The sequence below is a fragment of the Bombina bombina genome, chromosome 4 (assembly GCF_027579735.1).
Source record: "Bombina bombina isolate aBomBom1 chromosome 4, aBomBom1.pri, whole genome shotgun sequence".
Classification (NCBI taxonomy): Eukaryota; Metazoa; Chordata; class Amphibia; order Anura; family Bombinatoridae; genus Bombina; species Bombina bombina.
Genome location: NC_069502.1, coordinates 109,234,098 through 109,257,325, shown reverse-complemented (window position 1 = coordinate 109,257,325; position 23,228 = coordinate 109,234,098). Strand labels below are relative to the sequence as shown.

Below are 23,228 nucleotides of genomic sequence, written 5' to 3'. Positions count from 1 at the left end.
TTAGGAAGAAAACCAGGCTTAGTACGCAAAACCACCTTATCTGCATGGAACACCAGATAGGGCGGAGAACACTGCAGAGCAGATAACTCTGAAACTCTTCTTGCAGAAGAAATTGCAACCAAAAACAAAAACTTTCCAAGATAGTAACTTAATATCTATGGAATGTAAAGGTTCAAATGGAACCCCTTGAAGAACTGAAAGAACTAGATTTAGACTCCATGGAGGAGTCAAAGGTCTGTAAACAGGCTTGATCCTAACCAGAGCCTGAACAAATGCTTGAACATCTGGAACAGCTGCCAGTCTTTTGTGTAGTAAGACAGATAAAGCAGAGATCTGTCCCTTTAGAGAACTTGCAGATAATCCTTTCTCCAAACCTTCTTGTAGAAAGGAGAGAATCTTAGGAATTTTTATCTTATTCCATGGGAATCCTTTGGATTCACACCAACAGATATATCTTTTCCATATTTTATGGTAAATCTTTCTAGTTACCGGTTTTCTGGCCTGAACCAGAGTATCTATCACAGAATCTGAAAAACCCACGCTTCGATAAGATCAAGCGTTCAATCTCCAAGCCGTCAGCTGGAGGGAGACCAGATTTGGATGTTCGAATGGACCCTGAACAAGAAGGTCCTGTCTCAAAGGTAGCTTCCATGGTGGAACCGATGACATATTCACCAGGTCTGCATACCAAGTCCTGCGTGGCCACGCAGGAGCTATCAAGATCACCGAGGCCCTCTCCTGATTGATCCTGGCTACCAGCCTGGGAATGAGAGGAAACGGTGGAAATACATAAGCTAGGTTGAAGGTCCAAGGTGCTACTAGTGCATCTACTAGAGTCGCCTTGGGATCCCTGGATCTGGACCCGTAGCAAGGAACCTTGAAGTTCTGACGAGACGCCATTAGATCCATGTCTGGAATGCCCCATAATTGAGTTATTTGGGCAAAGATCTCCGGATGGAGTTCCCACTCCCCCAGATGGAATGTCTGACGACTCAGAAAATCCGCCTCCCAGTTTTCCACACCTGGGATGTGGATCGCAGACAGGTGGCAGGAGTGATCCTCCGCCCATTGAATTATTTTGGTCACTTCTTTCATCGCCAGGGAACTCCTTGTTCCCCCCTGATGATTGATATACGCAACAGTCGTCATGTTGTCTGATTGGAACCTTATGAATCTGGCCTTTGCTAGTTGAGGCCAAGCCCTGAGAGCATTGAATATCGCTCTCAGTTCCAGAATGTTTATCGGGAGAAGAGACTCTTCCCGAGACCATAGACCCTGAGCTTTCAGGGATTCCCAGACCGCGCCCCAGCCCACTAGACTGGCGTCGGTCGTGACAATGACCCACTCTGGTCTGCGGAAGCTCATTCCCTGGGACAGATGGTCCAGGGTCAGCCACCAACGGAGTGAATCTCTGGTCTTCTGATCTACTTGAATCATTGGAGACAAGTCTGTATAGTCCCCATTCCACTGTTTGAGCATGCACAGTTGTAATGGTCTTAGATGAATTCGTGCAAAAGGAACTATGTCCATTGCTGCAACCATCAACCCTACTACTTCCATGCACTGCGCTATGGGAGGATGAGGAACAGAATGAAGAACTTGACAAGTGCTTAGAAGTTTTGACTTTTTGACCTCTGTCAGAAAAATCCTCATTTCTAAGGAATCTATTATTGTTCCCAAGAAGGGAACTCTTGTCGACGGAGACAGAGAACTTTTTTCTATGTTCACCTTCCATCCGTGTGATCTGAGAAAGGCCAGAACGATGTCTGTATGAGCCTTTGCTTTTGACAGGGACGACGCTTTAGAATGTCGTCCAAGTAAGGTACTACTGCAATGCCCCTCGGTCTTAGAACCGCTAGAAGGGACCCTAGTACCTTTGTGAAAATCCTTGGAGCAGTGGCTAACCCGAATGGGAGGGCCACAAACTGGTAATGCTTGTCCAGAAAAGCGAACCTTAGGAACTGATGATGTTCTTTGTGGATAGGAATATGTAGGTACGCATCCTTTAGATCCACGGTAGTCATAAATTGACTTTCCTGGATAGTGGGTAGAATCGTTCGAATGGTTTCCATCTTGAACGATGGTACCCTGAGAAATTTGTTTAGGATCTTCAAATCCAAAATTGGTCTGAAAGTTCCCTCTTTTTTGGGAACTACGAACAGATTGGAATAAAATCCCATTCCTTGTTCCTTTATTGGAACTGGGTGTATCACTCCCATCTTTAACAGGTCTTCTACACAATGTAAGAACGCCTGTCTCTTTATTTGGTTTGAGGATAAGTGAGACATGTGGAACCTTCCCCTTGGGGGTAGTTCCCTGAATTCCAGGAGATAACCCTGAGAAACTATTTCTAGCGCCCAGGGATCCTGAACATCTCTTGCCCAATCCTGAGCAAAGAGAGAGAGTCTGCCCCCCACTAGATCCGGTCCCGGATCGGGGGCTACTCCTTCATGCTGTTTTGTTAGCAGCGGCAGGCTTCTTGGCCGGCTTACCCTTGTTCCAGCCTTGCATCGGTTTCCAGGCTGGTTTGGGTTGTGAGGCATTACCCTCTTGCTTAGAGGATGCAGAATTAGATTGCGAAAGGAACGAAAATTAGACTTATTTTTGGCCTTGAAAGGCCTATCTTGTGGAAGGGCGTGGCCCTTTCCCCCAGTGATGTCTGAAATAATCTCTTTCAATTCTGGTCCAAATAGAGTTTTACCTTTGAAAGGGATGTTAAGCAATTTTGTCTTGGATGACACATCCGCTGACCAAGACTTTAGCCAAAGCGCTCTGCGCGCCACGATAGCAAACCCTGAATTTTTCGCCGCTAATCTAGCTAATTGCAAAGCGGCATCTAAAATAAAAGAGTTAGCCAACTTAAGTGCGTGAACTCTGTCCATAACCTCCTCATATGGAGTCTCTCTACTAAGCGAGTTTTCTAGTTCCTCGAACCAGAACCACGCTGCTGTAGTGACAGGAACAATGCACGAAATGGGTTGTAGAATGTAACCTTGCTGTACAAAAATCTTTTTAAGCAAACCCTCCAATTTTTTATCCATAGGATCTTTGAAAGCACAACTATCTTCGATAGGAATAGTAGTGCGTTTGTTTAGAGTAGAAACTGCCCCCTCGACCTTAGGGACTGTCTGCCATAAGTCCTTTCTGGGGTCGACCATAGGAAATAATTTCTTAAATATAGGGGGGGGAACAAAAGGTATGCCGGGCTTTTCCCACTCCTTATTGACTATGTCCGCCACCCGCTTGGGTATAGGAAAAGCGTCGGGGTGCACCGGAACCTCTAGGAACTTGTCCATCTTGCATAATTTCTCTGGAATGACCAAGTTGTCACAATCATCCAGAGTAGAGAACACCTCCTTAAGCAGTGCGTGGAGATGTTCTAATTTAAATTTAAATGTCACAACATCAGGTTCAGCTTGTTGAAAATTTTTTCCTGAATCTGAAATTTCCCCATCTGACAAAACCTCCCTCATGGCCCCTTCAGATTGGTGTGAGGGTATGACAGAACAATTATCATCAGCGCCCTCCTGCTCTTCAGTGTTTAAAACAGAGCAATCGCGCTTTCTCTGATAAGTAGGCATTTTGGATAAAATATTTGCTATGGAGTTATCCATTACAGCCGTTAATTGTTGCATGGTAATAAGCATTGGCGCACTAGATGTACTAGGGGCCTCCTGTGTGGGCAAAACTGGTGTAGACACAGTAGGAGATGATGTAGTATCATGTTTACTCCCCTCATCTGAGGAATCATCTTGGGCAATTTCATTATCTGTGGCAGTACTGTCCTTACTTTGTTTGGAGGATATGGCACAATTATCACATAAATTTAAATGGGGAGACACATTGGCTTTCATACATATAGAACATAGCTTATCCAAAGGCACAGACATGTTAAACAGGCTTAAACTTGTCAACAAAGCACAAAAAACGTTTTAAAACAAAACCGTTACTGTCTCTTTTTTTTAAAACAGAAAACACTTTATTACTGAATATGTGAAAAATTATGAAGGAATTGTTCAAAAATTACCAAAATTTCACCACAGTGTCTTAAAGCATTAAGAGTATTGCACACCAAATTTCAGAGCTTTAACCCTTAAAATAACGGAACCGGAGCCGTTTACAAATTTAACCCCTATACAGTCCCAGCTATAGCCTTTGCTGAGACCTAACCAAGCCCAGAGGGGAATACGATACCAATTGACGCCTTCTAGAAGCTTTTCCAGCAAATTTCAGATCCTCACACATGCATCTGCATGCCCTGCTCTCAAAAAAACAACTGCGCAGTAATGGCGCGAAAATGAGGCTCAGTCTACAACTAGGAAGGCCCCCTGACTGGAAAAGGTGTCTAACATAGTGCCTGCCGTTTAATAAACGTTCCCCAAGTTTATAAATGCTAATTGTCAGCATAAATATGAATAAAATGCCCAAATAAAGCAATCGATTTAGCCCATAAAAATGTCTACCAGTTTTTTAGCCCATATTAAGCCCTTTATTCTGTTTGTTTGACTAAGAAAATGGCTTACCGGTCCCCATGAGGGGAAATGACAGCCTTCCAGCATTACATGGTCTTGTTAGAAATATGGCTAGTCATACCTTAAGCAGAAAAGTCTGCTAACTGTTTCCCCCAACTGAAGTTACTTCATCTCAACAGTCCTATGTGGAAACAGCAATCGATTTTAGTTACTGTCTGCTAAAATCATCTTCCTCTCACAAACAGAAATCTTCATCCTTTTCTGTTTCAGAGTAAATAGTACATACCAGCACTATTTTAAAATAACAAACACTTGATAGAAGAATAAAAACTACATTTAAACACCAAAAAACTCTTAACCATCTCCGTGGAGATGTTGCCTGTGCAACGGCAAAGAGAATGACTGGGGTGGGCGGAGCCTAGGAGGGACTATATGGCCAGCTTTGCTGGGACTCTTTGCCATTTCCTGTTGGGGAAGAGATATTCCCACAAGTAAGGATGACGCCGTGGACCGGACACACCAATGTTGGAGAAATAAATACATCCAAAGGATCCCCAATTGCACACTACCTCCAAGATCAAAGAGAGGCATGGATACGAACGATCTTGCCTTCAAGATTATCTCTACCCAGGGAACTTTTGCAATTCAAATGGTAGACAAGCATCGTATTGCCCACTCTGGGGAACTATTTGCCTATGTCACCTGCTGGAGTAGGGTAGATACGGAACGCACTTCATGGGACTCTTAAGCAGTTTGAGTATTTGTTTGTTTTTGACTCTTACTTATTCCCTACCTTGTTAGAGTGCTCCGATATCAGTTTAGTTTATGCTGAATAACCATGTATCTGCCTCTTTCTTATTGTTTTATAATATCCCACGGGGACATGCTCACACCTTGTATATAGCCCAACTCTTTTAATGTCCACAGTAACAAGCTCCTACAGTCGTTTTATTGCTTATATTCTGGGTATAGGACAACCTTCAAGCCCTTCTATTATTCCTAGAGCTCTAGCTTAGCATTATGAACGGACGTGTGTTGCCAGCGGCCGGGGCAGCATGATGTCTACTTGTTTTGATAATGAAGTCAGTTACTGGAGCTTTGGGAAATAGCCTTTATACTTTAACCAACCCTAAAGCCTGCACCTATAAGCTTTACCTCTTCTGTTGAAAACACCTAAGGTGTAGCATTGTGGTATTGCCTGCAGCTAATCCTGTACTGTAGCATGATTGTAATATCCTGTAGAAAGCTATTTAACCTCCTCTATGCTGGTGGCAGATGAGTTTCTCATATTATAAACCTGATACGCATACTTGGTTGGGCTTTTTAAATGCTACCTATAACTCCTTTATATGCCTTTTTGGCTCCTGTAGTTAATTTTCTTATTACAAGCGCCTACCCACTCCATATTAAGCGTTAAAAGGACTATTTCTTCTTCAGGCAGAGATCTATACATAATCTCTTTAATTACATATTGTAATGTTACCTTTTTTACACTATTTATAACACAAAAAAAATGTGGTTTTTATCGGGGACCCAAGAGCGGTCTCTCTTATTTCAGACATACCTATTATAGCACTGTAGTTCATACTATGTTGGGAGGCCCAAGAGAAGCCTCATGAGTTTATTTTGTAGGTTTACAGGAATATTGGCAAAAAACATTTTTTATTTCTTTTGGCTTATGTCATATAAAGGTGCAGTGTATATCGCTTTTGTTTTAGATAAGCTGTTAGCTTTGAACTCATTTTTGTATTTACATTTTTTTTTTCCTTCTTGTATCCAGATGCATAATGACATTCAATGCTTGTATGCCTTACATTAAACCACAATAAAAAAAAAAGAAATACAATCGAGAAGAAATGAAAATGTAATTTTGTACCAGAAAAAACAAAACAAAAAAAAATAATACACTGCTATAGCATGAACTCTGTTTTCACAAGTGCAGTTAAGGAAAGAGACCGGGGTAAGTGTGTCACTTCTCTTCCCTTTAGGTGGTTTAGCACTGATTTTGTTTAATAATGTATTTAACAGGTAAACAAATAGACATATAATCCTTTCTAGTCAACTGCTAATAGCGAAATACAAATATTTATATATAGTATTGATTTTGCTTTTTCTATCATGATTGTTTTTGAACAATTGATAATCCACCCTTTAAAAGTAAGTGACTGCAGAAAAGGTTAGGGGGCAGGGGAGAAGTAAACAAAAGTTTACAAAAAATGTATAAAAGTATTAGCCCAAGCCTCCCTGGGAGAAAGTGGAAAACATAATTTATGCTTACCTGATAAATGTATTTATCTTGTAGTGTGTTCAGTCCACGGGTCATCCATTACTTATGGGATATATTCTCCTCCCCAACAGGAAGTTGCAAGAGGATCACCCAAGCAGAGCTGCTATATAGCTCCTCCCCTCACATGTCATATCCAGTCATTCGACCGAAACAAGACGAGAAAGGAAAAACTATAGGGTGCAGTGGTGACTGGAGTTTTAATTAAAATTTAGAACTGCCTCAAAAAAGACAGGGCGGGCCGTGGACTGAACACACTACAAGAGAAATAAATTTATCAGGTAAGCATAAATTATGTTTTCTCTTGTTAAGTGTGTTCAGTCCACGGGTCATCCATTACTTATGGGATACCAATACCAAAGCTAAAGTACACGGATGATGGGAGGGACAAGACAGGAACATTAAACAGAAGGAACCACTGCCTGTAGAACCTTTCTCCCAAAACCAGCCTCTGAAGAAGCAAAAGTGTCAAATTTGTAAAATTTTGAAAAGGTATGAAGTGAAGACCAAGTTGCAGCCTTGCAAATCTGTTCAACAGAGGCCTCATTCTTAAAGGCCCAGGTGGAAGCCACAGCTCTAGTGGAATGAGCTGTAATTCTTTCAGGAGGCTGCTGTCCAGCAGTCTCATAGGCTAAACGTATTATGCTACGAAGCCAAAAAGAGAGAGGTGGCCGAAGCCTTTTGACCTCTCCTCTGACCAGAATAAACGACAAACAGAGAAGAAGTTTGCCGAAAATCTTTAGTTGCCTGTAAGTAGAACTTCAGGGCACGGACTACGTCCAAATTATGCAAAAGACGTTCCTTCTTTGAAGAAGGATTAGGACACAATGAAGGAACAACAATCTCTTGATTGATATTCCTGTTAGAAACAACCTTAGGTAAAAACCCAGGTTTAGTACGCAGAACTACCTTGTCTGAATGAAAAATCAGATAAGGAGAATCGCAATGTAAGGCAGATAACTCAGAGACTCTTTGAGCCGAGGAAATAGCCATCAAAAACAGAACTTACCCAGATAAAAGCTTAATATCAATGGAATGAAGGGGTTCAAACGGAACACCCTGAAGAACTTTAAGAACCAAGTTTAAGCTCCACGGAGGAGCAACAGTTTTAAACACAGGCTTAATCCTAGCCAAAGCCTGACAAAAAGCCTGGACGTCTGGATTCTCTGCCAGACGTTTGTGTAAATCTGTCCCTTTAACGAACTAGCGGATAAACCCTTTTCTAAACCTTCTTGTAGAAAAGCCAATATCCTAGGAATCCTAACCTTACTCCATGAGTAACTCTTGGATTCACACCAATATAAATATTTACGCCATATCTTATGGTAAATTTTTCTGGTAACAGGTTTCCGAGCCTGTATTAACGTATCAATAACCGACTTCGAAAAACCACGCTTTGATAGAATCAAGCGTTCAATCTCCATGCATCCAAGAGAAATTAGGCTTGGATGGTTGAAAGGACCCTGAATTAGAAGGTCCTGCCTCAGAGGCAGAGACCATGGTGGAGAGGACGACATGTCCACTAGGTCTGCATACCAGGTCCTGCGTGGCCACGCAGGCGCTATCAGAATCACCGATGCTCTCTCCTGTTTGATCCTGGCAATCAGTCGAGGTAGCAACGGAAATGGTGGAAACACATAAGCCATGTTGAAAACCCAAGGGGCTGCTAGTGCATCTACCAGCACCGCTCCCGGGTCCCTGGACCTGGATCCGTAACAAGGAAGCTTGGCGTTCTGGCGAGATGCCATGAGATCCAGCTCCGGTTTGCCCCAACGAAGAATCAGTTGAGCAAACACCTCCGGGTGAAGTTCCCACTCCCCCGGATGAAAGGTCTGGCGACTTAGAAAGTCTGCCTCCCAGTTCTCCACGCCTGGGATGTAGATCGCTGACAGGTGACAAGAGTGTGACTCTGCCCAGCGAATTATCTTCGAGACTTCCAACATCGCTAGGGAACTCCTGGTTCCCCCTTGATGATTGATGTAAGCCACAGTCGTGATGTTGTCCGACTGAAATCTGATGAACCTCAGTGTTGCTAACTGAGGCCAAGCTAGAAGAGCATTGAATATTGCTCTTAATTCCAGAAAGTTTATTGGGAGGAGTTTCTCCTCCTGAGTCCACGATCCCTGAGCCTTCAGGGAGTTCCAGACTGCACCCCAGCCTAGTAGGCTGGCATCTGTTGTTACAATCGTCCAATCTGGTCTGCGAAAAGTCATTCCTTTGGACAGATGAACCCGCGACAACCACCAGAGAAGAGAATCTCTGGCCTCCTGGTCCAGATTTAGTAAAGGGGACAGATCCGAGTAATCCCCATTCCACTGACTTAGCATGCATAGTTGCAGCGGTCTGAGATGTAGGCGCGCAAATGGCACTATGTCCATTGCCGCGACCATTAAGCCGATTACTTCCATGCACTGAGCTACTGATGGGCTTGGAATGGAATGAAGGACATGGCAAGCATTTAGGATTTTTGATAACCTGGACTCCGTCAGGTAAATCTTCATCTCTACAGAATCTATAAGAGTCCCTAGAAAGGGAACCCTTGTGAGTGGGAACAGAGAACTCTTTTCCATGTTCACTTTCCACCCATGCGACCTCAGAAATGCTAGAACTATCTCTGTATGAGACTTTGCATTTTGAAAAGTTGACGCTTGTATTAGAATGTCGTCTAAGTACGGAGCCACCGCTATGCCTCGCGGTCTTAGTACCGCCAGAAGCGAGCCCATAACCTTTGTAAAAATTCTTGGGGCCGTAGCCAACCCGAAGGGAAGAGCTACAAACTGGTAATGCCTGCCTAGAAAGGCAAACCTTAGGTACCGATAATGATCCTTGTGAATCGGTATGTGAAGGTAGGCATCCTTCAAGTCCACTGTGGTCATATACTGACCATCTTGGATCATGGGTAGGATGGTTCGAATAGTTTCCATTTTGAACGATGGAACTCTTAGGAATTTGTTTAAGATCTTCAGGTCCAAGATTGGCCTGAAGGTTCCCTCTTTTTTGGGAACCACAAACAGATTTGAGTAAAAACCTTGCCCTTGTTCCGTCCGCGGAACCGGGTGGATCACTCCCATTACTAAGAGGTCTTGTACACATCGTAGAAATGCCTCTTTCTTTATTAGGTTTGTTTATAACCTTGACAGATGAAATCTCCCTTGTGGAGGAGAAGTTTTGAAGTCCAGAAGGTATCCCTGAGATATGATCTCCAACGCCCAGGGATCCTGGACATCTCTTGCCCAGGCCTGGGCGAAGAGAGAAAGTCTGCCCCCCACTAGATCCGTTTCCGGATAGGGGGCCCTTTCTTCATGCTGTCTTAGGGGCAGAAGTAGGTTTTCTGGCCTGCTTGCCCTTGTTCCAGGACTGGTTGCCTTTCCAACCCTGTCTGTAACGAGTAGCAGTCCCTTCCTGTTTTGGAGCGGAGGAAGTCGATGCTGCTCCTGCCTTGAAATTACGAAAGGCACGAAAATTAGACTGTTTGGCCTTTGATTTGGCCCTGTCCTGAGGAAGGGTGTGACCCTTACCTCCAGTAATGTCAGCAATAATTTCTTTCAAGCCGGGCCCGAATAAGGTTTGCCCTTTGAAAGGAATATTAAGCAATTTAGATTTAGAAGTTACATCTGCTGACCAGGATTTAAGCCATAGCGCTCTGTGCGCCTGGATGGCGAATCCGGAGTTCTTAGCCGTTAGTTTGGTTAAATGCACAACGGCATCCGAAACAAATGCATTAGCTAGCTTAAGGGCTTTAAGCTTGTTCATAATCTCATCCAATGGTGCTGTGCGAATAGCCTCTTCCAGAGACTCAAACCAGAATGCCGCTGCAGCAGTGACGGGCGCAATGCATGCAAGGGGCTGTAATATAAAACCTTGTTGAACAAACATTTTCTTAAGGTAACCTTCTAATTTTTTATCCATTGGATCTGAGAAAGCACAACTATCCTCCACCGGGATAGTGGTACGCTTGGCTAAAGTAGAAACTGCTCCCTCCACCTTAGGGACCGTCTGCCATAAGTCTCGTGTGGTGGCGTCTATTGGGAACATTTTTCTAAATATCGGAGGAGGGGAAAAGGGCACACTGGGTCTATCCCACTCCTTGCTAATAATCTCTGTAAGCCTTTTAGGTATAGGAAAAACATCAGTACACACCGGTACCGCATAGTATTTATCCAGCCTACATAATTTCTCTGGGATTGCATCCGTGTCGCAATCGTTCAGAGCCACTAACACCTCCCCTAGCAATACACGGAGGTTCACAAGCTTAAATTTAAAATTTGAAATTTCTGAATCCGGTCTCACCCACAGAATGAAGCTCTCCGTCCTCATGTTCTGCAAATTGTGACGCAGTATCGGACATGTCTCTCGTGTCATCGGCGCGCTCTGTTCTAAACTCAGAGCTATCGCGCTTGCCTCTTAACTCAGGCAAATTAGATAATACTTCTTTCATAACATTAGCCATATCATGCAAAGTGATTTGTAAGGGCCTTGATGTACTTGGCGCCACAATCTCACGCACCTCCTGAGCGGGAGGCGAAGGTACTGACACGTGAGGATAGTTAGGCGGCATAACTTCCCCCTCGTTGTCTGGTGATAATTTCTTTACTGGTAAAGACTGACTTTTATTTAAAGTAACATCAATACAATTGGTACACATATTTCTATTGGGCTCCACATTGGCTTTTAAACATAATGAACAAGCAGATTCATCTGTATCAGACATGTTTAAACAGACTAGCAATGAAGGCTAGCAAGCTTGGAAAAAATCTTTCAATAAATTTACAAGTAATAGAAAAAAACAAAACGCTGCAGCGCTTTTAAAAACACAAAAAAAAACTGTCACAGTCGAAATAACAATGAACTAATTCAGTTATAGCCAACAATTTTAACAGTAAATGTATGAATTTAGCAGAGGATTGCACCCACTAGCAAACGGATGATTAACCCCTCAATACCCAACAACGGATAATCAATTTAAGATTTAACGCTTTTATCACAGTCAAACACACTGTCACAGGTCTGCTGTGACTGATTACCTCCCTCAAAAATGAATTTTGAAGACCCCTGCGCCCTCTGGAGACATCCTGGATCAAGGAGGAAGAAGTAGGAAGACTGTGCAAGAATTTTAACTGCGCAATAAGGCGCTAAAAAAGGCCCCTCCCACTCATATTACAACAGTGGGAGACCTGTTACAACGGTTTCTATGCAGAAATATACGTTAGCCATATGGAAAAAAATCATGCCCAAAAAGATTTATCACCAAAGTACCTCACAAAACGAATAACATGCCAGTAAACGTTTTAAAAACAACTTTCCAGTGTTATGCAAAGTTATCACTAAGCCTGCTACCAGTCGCTTCTACTGCAATTAAGGCTCATACATTTATTTCAGTATTAACAGTATTTTCTCAGTCAAATTCTAGTCCTTAGAAAATAACTCAACTGCGCATACATTTATCAGCCTGATACCAGTCGCTACTACAGCATTAAAGGCTGTACTTACATCATATGGGTAACAGCAGTGTTTTCTTAGTCAATTCCATTCCTAGAAAATATTACTGCACATACCTCATTTGCGGGGGACCCCGCATGCTATTCCCTTTTCTGAAGTTACCCCACTCCTCAGAATGTGCGAGAACAGCCAGTGGATCTTAGTTATGTCTGCTAAGATCATTGAAAACGCAGGCAGATTCTTCTTCTAAATACTGCCTGAGAGAAAAACAGCACACTCCGGTGCCATTTAAAAATAACAAACTTTTGATTGAAGAAATAAATTAAGTATAAAACACCACTCCTCTCGCGGACCTCCTTCTATGTTGAGACTTGCAAGAGAATGACTGGGTAGGACATGTGAGGGGAGGAGCTATATAGCAGCTCTGCTTGGGTGATCCTCTTGCAACTTCCTGTTGGGGAGGAGAATATATCCCATAAGTAATGGATGACCCGTGGACTGAACACACTTAACAAGAGAAATAACAAATTATGCTTACCTGATAATTTCCTTTTCTTCTGATTGATGGAGTCCACAGCTGCATTCATTACTTTTGGGAAATAAGAACCTGCCCACCAGGAGTAGGCAAAGACACCCCAGCCAAAGGCTTAAATACTCCTCCCATTCCCCTCATCCCCCAGTCATTCTGCCGAGGAACAAGGAACAGTAGAAGGTGCCAGAAGTATATAAGGACGCCCCACATAAAATTACGGGTGGGGAGCTGTGGACTCTTTCCATCAGAAGAAAAGGAAATTATCAGGTAAGCATAATTTATGTTTTTCTTCTTAAATGGAAAGAGTCCACAGCTGCATTCATTACTTTTGTGAAAACAATACCCACACCCAGCTGGACCAACCCAGCCTCAGGGATCCAAGACAGGGGAACAAAAGAATCCCAGAACTGGTACAGGAACGAGCGTAAAGATAGCATAGCCATCCCCACAGAGTACAAGTACAACCCGACTCTGAAAACAGACAAGGCCATAGACCTAAGGATCTATAAAAAAAAGGCTCAGCAAGTCTTACTTGGAGCCAGCAAGACCCCAGGGGTAACCAATCCCACCTTTCTACCTCCCGACCAGGAGAAGCCCCAAGAAAGGACTCCATCTCCATAGGGAGGAGAATATCACAGAAAGAAAAGGGATGAGGCCGGAAGGGCAACAACTGTCCTCAAGGCCCGAAGCCACCGGCTAATGGGAAGATAAATCCCCAACGCAAAAGTCCTAGAAAAGGACCCCCCTACAAGAAGCTTGCCAAGCAGAGGCACAGCCAACCCATTCCCCTGAAAAGCAGGGAATCCACGGGTACACTGGCAAGCTGACCAGGGGAATGCAACCCTAAGCCGCACCAGAAATTGGACATCCAGCGCCAGCAACTGAGTATGAACCAACAACCCTTGAGGCGCAAGTCACACAGCTAACCACCAAATGATGGTGGCAAGGAGTAAAAAATACTCAGAAAACCTGGCCAACCATGACCAGGTTTGGTAGATGGACCAAGGACATAGCCCAAGTCCCCACAACAGTGGAACACTCCGACCAGCCCTGAGATCCAGATTCCAAAACTACCCAAGACTGGGTCAGGAAAAAAGCCAAGCAAAGCTGCAGCAACCGAAAGTCTCAGGGAGAAAAACAGGTCAGAGCACCTAATAGTTCAGGCAAACCTTACCCTAGAACTAAACAACCCAACTGGCCAAAAAGCCAGACACAAGGGATATAGATGCATATCCAGAGAATCCAGATAGCGAGAAGAACTCGAAAGCCCCGACCAAAGGAAGGAACCACCACTAGTTAAAGTCCAACGCTCCAAAGAGCAAGGCTAGAAGTCATATGAAGATACTTCTCAAAGCCTCTGGACAACCAAGGGATACCTCGAGGTAAAAAAAATCCTACTAGCAGGACTAGTCTCCCTATCACCTCCGCACAAGCAGAGGACACAAGGAAGAGAAATGAAAGGCACTAAGCCCACCCAGCTCCGGAAACCCCAAGCTAAACAAGGTCCCCACAGGGAACAACCATCACCGGGAAACACAGATCCCTAAAAGGAGATCCAACTCACCCGGAGACAATGGAAGAGGACCCAAAGGTCTCTTATAACTCAGACAGACAGTACGCGTCAAAGAGTAAGAGCTGCATCTAGATACACTATAAACAGCTTACACGGTTTCAAACTGCAAACCTTCCGCATGCTAGACAGCTATCCTGTACAAGTTGTTGGATCAAGCGCAAAGGACAAATCCAGAGGTCTAAAAATGAAGGCCAAACCGCTCAACTGCGGTAAGGGGCGTTAAGCCCTCCAACTCTCCACCACATGGGGGAGGAAAACTCTAGGTTCTGATGAAATCACATGTCAGATAGGGTGACGCAGCGGAAAAACTCCCCTGCCCAGCCATCTATGACTGAAGGCTTTAAGGACTGAAACAATCCTTCCCGCCTCACGGACCCACAGGTCCTCTCGAATGCTTAGTTGAACATGAAAAACAATGATAACCTGAGGACTCGGTGCTTCTACCAAACCAGCCGAGCAGAACAGCGCCACGTGTCTGAACAGCCGCAAGACCGAACAAACCCGACAGGACCAGCCTGCACCTAGGGTCCTAACCGGCAAGCTGCATAAATTCTCCCTCATAGGGGAAAAAACAGAAAACAGACATTTTTAACATAGGACTAACATGTCCAAAACAACTTCAGAAGAAGTAATAAAGAGTATCAATCCCAGAAGGTTCCCGAAGGAAACAAAAACAAATAAAAGACATCCCATCGGATATAAATAAAATATAAAGCAACACGGAGGTTAACGCCCAAAAAGACACAGGCCTACCCGCAGGACCAGCTAAACGGAGCCCTATCTATCAAAACTGGGAAAGATCTCAAACAAATGACAATCGGGAGATTACCTCATCCCCACATGTCTAATGAGGTGCACCATTTGAATTAGCAGACTGAAAATCCCCGTATCTGGTAACGATAGGGTCATTCAATAACTGAAAAACATGTCTGAGCAATACGCAAAGGCGTGCAATCCTGTAACGAAAGGAAAACCCACGGGCAACTGTAGAGGCCCTCCCCAAGGCAGAAGGCCTGGGACAATAGGGCACGAGCACATTCTCAATAAACGTCTGGATTCTGCAGACGAACAATCGCCAACATTATGTGGAAGCGAAAACGTGCTGCAACCTCCGGGGAGGACACACCACCCTGCATGGAGGAATCATAAACTGGGTTACCTGCATGTGTAGAAGTATAAACTGGTAGGGAACTCGCCTCTCGGAGGACGGGACCCCCAGAGGCGGATGGCTCAGCAGACCCTCGATTCCCCGAGCCCGAGGAACTAGGTGCTCTCATATGGCATACGGAACAAAACTGGTTGACACTTGTCAACGAGGCCAATCCAGATTCTCCACTGGACACAGAATCTGAAATCAAAATAGTCTCAGTATCAGAATCCTCCATAACTGGATAGAGAAGTATGGACTAAAGTAGTAAAAACAAAAACGGCACCTGACACCCCCAATGGCTGGGGCACTCACCACCTCCTATGACCAGACCCCTGAGGACTAAAAAAATTCCTTCGCCACACGGTCAGGAATGCGTAAATGGAAAACGAAACATAACCACGCCTGAACACAAGGTGAACCGTACAGTCACTTCCAAAGGCCTCAAAGTGCCAAACCACGAGCCCATAATCATCACACATAAGCAGGTTGAATCACATAAACATGATTATAAACACCCCTGTTCAATAACCCCCCTCAGGAGATATTAACCCTCGATTCCAAGATACTAACAGAGACTCACTAAGACCCTTATGTCATATAGTTAGACCCGCAAGGTGTTGTAGCCTCTCGGGAAAACATTCTCATTACAGTACATTGATGATAGAGTAAATTGAAACAGGAACACGGCCTTTCAAGTGTGATGAATAGTGGCATCGCCTCCGCCATGGAGGTGAGAGAAGAAAGCAGACAGCGGAGCGAAGTTCGACAATGCCGATTGCTTGAGGAGCTGTTAATATGAGTCGGGATGGTTTCGCAGACAGACTCTTCCTGCATCTCCAGACTCAAAAACCAAAAATTTAAAATTCTGACACTTCTCTGCCAACTTCCTGGGACAAAAGGCAAAGAATGACTGGGGGATGAGGGGAGTGGGAGGAGTATTTAAGCCTTTGGCTGGGGTGTCTTTGCCTCCTCCTGGTGGGCAGGTTCTTATTTCCCAAAAGTAATGGATGCAGCTGTGGACTATTGCCATTTAAGAAGAAAAGCACAATTTGCAGATCTATTTTACAGCAAAAGGAAACAAAATAAATAATGGATTTATATTGCAATAATGTTTCACATGTTATGTGTTGTTCAAATCTCAAGTTTAATCGTCCTTTAAGCCACTTTGCATTAGGACTAGGAGATGAATCAAATGCACTGAAATTATTAAGCGTCAGTAGGGGGCGCAAAACGCGTAAGACAGTCCTTTTTCTGTTTGTACTTTGTCTGGGCTCTCATCCTTTTAATGTTTCTAAATAAATGGACTTTTATTTTTAACTAACCTAGCAGTGCCTGCAATCTTGTGTTTTCCCTCAAAAAAAATAATGCTGACAATAGGGAGGATATCACCCCTCCCCCGTAAATAAATAAATTTCCTCAGGTTTAATGTATTATGGAAGTGCAATAGAACAGAAAGTCAGATTATTATTTTTTTCAAGCCTGTTCTTTACAAGAAGCTACATAAGCTATACTTATGAATTACTGCTATTTACTGTCAGAAATAGTGTGAGACAAAATGATGGGAAGGTATCCAAAGTATATGCAAACATAGATAATATTACACGTTCATTAAAGGGACATGAAACCCAAAATATTTATTTCATTAACAGATAGGAGACTACAGTTTTAAACAACATTCCAATTTACTTCTATTATATAATTTGCTTCATTCTTTAGATATCCTTTGTTGAAGAAATTGCAATGCACATGGGTGAGCCAATCACACGAGGCATCTATGTGCAGCCAGCAATAAGCAGCTACTAAGCCTATTTAAACATGCTTTTCAACAAAGGATATCAAGAAAATGAAGCAAATTAGATAATAGAAGTAAATTGGAAAGTTGTTTAAAATTGCATGCTCTTTCTAAATAATTAAATAAATTGTAGGGATGCACCGAAATTTCGGCCGCAGAAAGTTTCGGCCAAAAATGGCATTTTTGGCTATTTCGGTTTTCGTTTTTTTAGCCTGTTATTTTCGGTAAAATTATTGTGTAGCATGTTTCAAATTTGATGCTAGCCTAGAGCTGCTGTTTAAGTTTATTACTCGACTGTTCTGCATATAATGAGTTTTCTAGGACTATACTTTATTTGGATAATTAGTAAAAAAAAAAACCCCTGTTAAATATGATTCTGTTACATAGAACTAAATGAAGAATAATACAGTATATTGATATTCATAATTGTGTTAAGTAAGGATGCACCAAAATTTTGGTCGCAGAAACATTTTGGCCGAAAATGGCATTATTGTTTGCCTGTTTTTTTTTTCTTGGTAAAATTATTGTGTAGCATATTATTGTTTTAAGATATTTTTGTCCAATTTTAGTGTGTTACTTTCAATAAAAGTGTGGGATTTTTTTTTATTGGCTCTAATTATGCAAAAAAAAACTAAAAAAAAATAATTTGAAAAAATACATTTTCGGTATCAGTTTCGGTTTTCGGCCAAGTGCATCCCGGATTTTCGGATTCAGTTTTTGGTCCAGAATTTCCATTTCGGTGCATCACTAATAAATTGTTTGGGTTTTATGTCCCTTTAAGATAAAGCTGCTGAAGATTATTACCTGCGGTGGTATGACACCTCCACATATAACAAGAATATCCGATCGTCCCAGAGCACACAACTCTTTTATTAGTTCAGGAACAAGTGTTTTATGACCGGCAGCCAAAGTGCTTACACCTACACAGTGAACGTCTGCATCAACTGCCTGCTGGGCAACTTCACGTGGGGTCTATTAAAAAGAAGAATAAAAGGTACTAGTAACATGGTAAGAATCAGTAAGTAGTTTTTTGTGGCATTTTTTTACTATGTATAAACTGTAATTTAAGTGCACACTAGAGCGGGGATACTCAAACCTCAGACCAAAAACCACATTTGACCCTCCAAGGATTTTGTTGGTTTCTCAGAACCACTGTGCACAAACAGGCACCAGTAATGTGTTGCCAAAAATAATTTCCACACTTCTAATAATTATAAAATTTGTGTATTTATACAAAAGTTGGTAATATTGAGCAGTATATACAGTTCTATTACATTAATAAATAGTAAGTAATTGTGATTACAATGAAATGTGAGGAGTGTGTAGAATGTAATGTGATGCCTGGGCAATCCCTGCACTAGTGTCCAGCTCTCCATATAAAATGTTAAAGGGATACTAAACCCACATTTTTTATTTAATGTTTCAGACAGAGCATGCAATTTTAAGCAACTTTCTAAATTTACTCCTATTATCAATTTTTCTTTGTTCTCTTGCTATCTTTATTTAAAAAGCAGGAATGTAAAGCTTTAGTTCAGAACCTGGATTAGGGTTGCTTATTGGTGGCTAAATGTAGCCACCAATAAGCAAGTGCTATCCAGGGTTCTGAACCAAAAATGGGTCAGCTCCTAAGCTTTACATTCCTGCTTTTAAAATAAAGATAGCAAGAGAACGAAGAAAAAGTTATAATAGGAGTAAATTAGAACGTTGCTCAAAATTGCATACTGTATCTGAGTCTTGAAAGAACAAAATTGGGTTTAGAATCCCTTTAACTGAGATATACGGAAACCAAACCAAAATCACCTGAAAAAGAGGACCAATATCAACATCAAAACCGAGGTCAGCAAACCCAGTGGCAATAACTTTAGCTCCGCGGTCATGACCATCCTGTCCCATTTTTGCAACAAGTATACGAGGCCGACGGCCTTCACGTTCCATGAATTTCTGTACTCTGCAAAAAAATATTTGTAAAGTTATGAACAGGAACTGGAAAATGTTCAGTCTGTCAAAAAAAGTCACCAAATAGATTTAAAATTCCCACAATGTTTCAAAAACTCCTCATTCAGTACTTCATATATTATAATAAATTATTTTGTGATAACAACCAGGAATCCAGGACTGATACACCATAAATGAATAAAAAAACAAATATGCTGTCAAGTTAAATGCTTATAAAAACACAATTTCTTAATATACACCCCAGTTTTTTTGTTTTTTTTTATGTTTATCAGCATCTTGTATAAATCTGTAATCTAATACTTTTTTCCAGTAATACAATGTATGGAACAGACATTATATTTCTAGCACATGAAAGAGTGCTATTTAAACATGATATAAATAGTTTTGTTACCAAGTTGCAAATAGAATGCTCAAAACGCGTGCACACTTCTGAGCCTACCTAAGTATGCTGTTATGGAAAGGAACATTTGACAACAGAAGTAAACTGCCAGGTAGCCTTTACTGTGTCTCTTGCTTTGAAACAGGTCTTCCTCTTTGATTTTCCTATATTTCACTAAGCAAACCATACACTAAGCTATTTAAACGAGTCAGAATAAACCTTCAGTGAACAGCTGGTATTTAACACATTTATCATGGACGGACAAAAATTGTCACCAATAGTCCTAGTCACAAAACCGCCAATGGCTCTTAGACCACTTGAAATATTAGGAAATCTGGCAAAGGGTTTTAGTACATAAAGACATCTACATCCTCATAAAAAATGTAAAAAGAAAGAAAAAAAAAACAAGACATCAAAGAACAAGTGTTACCTGTTGATCGTTACAGCTATTTCATTGCTTTCACCAAACTCCTGACGATAGGCACCACTCACCATCCGGTCACTTGCTTTGTGTTCCCCAAAAACTTTCTTCATAGCTTGGGTTATTTCTCCAACCGTACACCTAAAATGCAAAAATATCATAAATCTAAGCTAGACAAAGACCCATGCGTATGCCAAAAACTGCCAAGCAGACATTTGTGTTCTTAAAATGTGCATAAGTGACAAAGTATTTTTTTTCTGTGTAGTAACTAAAAAAAATGTCATTAAAAATCTGTCAGATTTCTACTTATGTGTTTTATACATGGGGAGGTTTGTGCCTCGTCACTAACAGATCTGAGAGTTGTCATTTTAGCCAGTGATTAATTGATTATTGCTTATTAGTGGTGCACAAAAACACGCATGATCTGCTAGTTTTATATCAATTTAAACAAGACACAGGGTTAAATGTTCGCTAGTAGTGCGATGCTGCATTGCACGGTGAAATTTAACTTTGCACGAGGTTTGGTGTGCAATGCTGACCCTGTTCAGCCAGCTGCGCTAGAGCATGGCATGTCAATAAACCCCGAACAAGTGAGTGTCAGGATGATTAATTTCACCACCAGGTAGCAGAGAAGCAAAAGCAGCAGTGTCCACGGCTGCAGCACTCCGCATAGCCTCAAAAGCTGAGTGCAGCTTCATAAATTTACCTATTAAACTAGTATTTATATTGAATCACGTGTAGTAAAAAACGGTAGCACTGTAACATACTTTTATCGTTTGCTTTTTGACCTGCTTTTCCTGTAATCTAACTCTAAAAATTGTGTTTATCCAATGGCTCAAAATAAGCGGGAATGTGTACTACAAACTGCAGTGTTATACAGTGTTATTGCGTGATCAGTTCAATGGATAGTTCACATCTATCCCTAAATTGCCACAGTAAAACAGAAACAGAACTGAAGAATCGTATTGTGAGGTATATCCCTGAACAGTAAACAATGCCAATGTTGGTAACAAAAGACAACTATAAATGGTTTTAAAACAGTTACCTGGAGAAGAGGTAATTTGCAATGCAGTGCTTAAAGGGGCAGTAAACTAGACAAAATTATGTAATCAAATCACAGATTAGCCTGAAAATAATAAAGATGTATTTTAGTTATACTATATATATATATATACATATATATATATATATATATATATATATATATATATATATATATATATATATATATATATATATATATATATATACACACACATGTATACATACACACACACACATTACTGAGTAACTGCTGGCGAGTGCCAGGTTTTCTGTGTGTTGTGTTTATAATGTTTGTAATGCTTCCTTGCGAGCCTGTCACCCGGGCTATTCAGGGGTTAACTGCTTGGGTTGCTATATATATATATATATATATATCCTATATTATAAAAGGCCAAGTGTGTTTGTCTGAAGCCGTCATGCGCAGTAGAGACAAACACACCCCCGTGCAGCAGCGCACAGCTGAGAATACACCTCGAACGCGCACCCACACACTTGGCCTCGCACGCGCACCCGACCTCGCACGCGCACCTCCGCAATTGAAACAGCAGCGCGAGACAGCCGACTCCAGACCCTGCGTGAGGATCAGTTACAAGCGCAGCGCACAGCTGAGACACTTCGCACGCGCACCTCCGCAATTGAAACAGCAGCGCGAGACAGCTGACTCCAGACCCTGCGTGAGGATCAGTTACAAGCGCAGCGCACAGCTGAGAATAGACCTCGCACGCGCACATCAGAAATTTAAACAGCAGCGCGAGACAGCTGACTCCAGACCCTGCGTGAGGATCAGTTACAAGAGGGGAGAAAGAGAGAGAGAGGGGAGAGAGAGAGAGAGGGGAGAGAGAGAGAGAGGGGGAGAGAGAGAGGGGGAGAGAGAGAGGGGAGAGAGAGAGAGGGGAGAGAGGGGGGAGAGAGAGAGGGGAGAGAGAGAGAGAGAGAGAGAGGGGAGAGAGAGAGAGAGAGAGAGAGAGAGAGAGAGAGAGAGGGGAGAGAGAGAGAGAGGGGAGAGGGGAGAGAGAGAGAGAGGGGAGAGAGAGAGAGAGAGAGAGGGGAGAGAGAGAGAGAGAGAGAGAGAGAGAGAGAGAGAGAGAGAGAGAGAGAGAGAGAGAGAGAGAGAGAGAGAGAGAGAGAGAGAGGGGAGAGAGAGAGAGAGGGGAGAGAGAGAGAGAGAGAGAGGGGAGAGAGAGAGAGAGAGAGAGAGAGAGAGGGGAGAGAGAGGGGAGAGAGAGGGGAGAGAGAGGGGAGAGAGAGGGGAGAGAGAGGGGAGAGAGAGAGAGAGAGAGAGAGAGAGAGAGAGAGAGAGAGAGAGAGAGAGAGAGAGAGAGAGAGAGAGAGAGAGAGAGAGAGAGAGAGAGAGAGAGAGAGAGAGAGAGAGAGAGAGAGAGAGAGAGAGAGATAGGGACAGAGGGGGAGATAGGGACAGAGGGGGAGATAGGGACAGAGGGGGAGATAGGGACAGAGGGGGAGATAGGGACAGAGGGGAGATAGGGACAGAGGGGGAGATAGGGACAGAGGGGGAGATAGGGACAGAGGGGGAGATAGGGACAGAGGGGGAGATAGGGACAGAGGGGGAGATAGGGACAGAGGGGGAGATAGGGACAGAGGGGGAGATAGGGACAGAGGGGGAGATAGGGACAGAGGGGGAGATAGGGACAGAGGGGGAGATAGGGACAGAGGGGGAGATAGGGACAGAGGGGGAGATAGGGACAGAGGGGGAGATAGGGACAGAGGGGGAGATAGGGACAGAGGGGGAGATAGGGACAGAGGGGGAGATAGGGACAGAGGGGGAGATAGGGACAGAGGGGGAGATAGGGACAGAGGGGGAGATAGGGACAGAGGGGGAGATAGGGACAGAGGGGGAGATAGGGACAGAGGGGGGAGATAGGGACAGAGGGGGAGATAGGGACAGAGGGGGAGATAGGGACAGAGGGGGAGATAGGGACAGAGGGGGAGATAGGGACAGAGGGGGAGATAGGGACAGAGGGGGAGATAGGGACAGAGGGGGAGATAGGGACAGAGGGGGAGATAGGGACAGAGGGGGAGATAGGGACAGAGGGGGAGATAGGGACAGAGGGGGAGATAGGGACAGAGGGGGAGATAGGGACAGAGGGGGAGATAGGGACAGAGGGGGAGATAGGGACAGAGGGGGAGATAGGGACAGAGGGGGAGATAGGGACAGAGGGGGAGAT

The 23,228-nt window shown here is 43.1% G+C and overlaps 1 protein-coding gene across 4 annotated transcripts in view; it reads right to left on the bottom strand.

Annotated features, from left to right (window-relative positions):
- MMUT (methylmalonyl-CoA mutase) overlaps positions 1-23,228 on the bottom strand; it is a 212,893-nt gene that overhangs the window by 19,039 nt on the left and 170,626 nt on the right. For all 4 annotated transcript variants that reach the window (XM_053709592.1, XM_053709593.1, XM_053709591.1 and 1 more), the window contains 3 exons: positions 20,008-20,139; positions 19,043-19,190; positions 18,047-18,214 (listed from right to left, as the gene is read on the bottom strand). In XM_053709592.1, the coding sequence (XP_053565567.1) occupies positions 18,047-18,214; positions 19,043-19,190; positions 20,008-20,139 (448 nt within the window). The remainder of the gene's footprint in view (positions 1-18,046; positions 18,215-19,042; positions 19,191-20,007; positions 20,140-23,228) is intronic.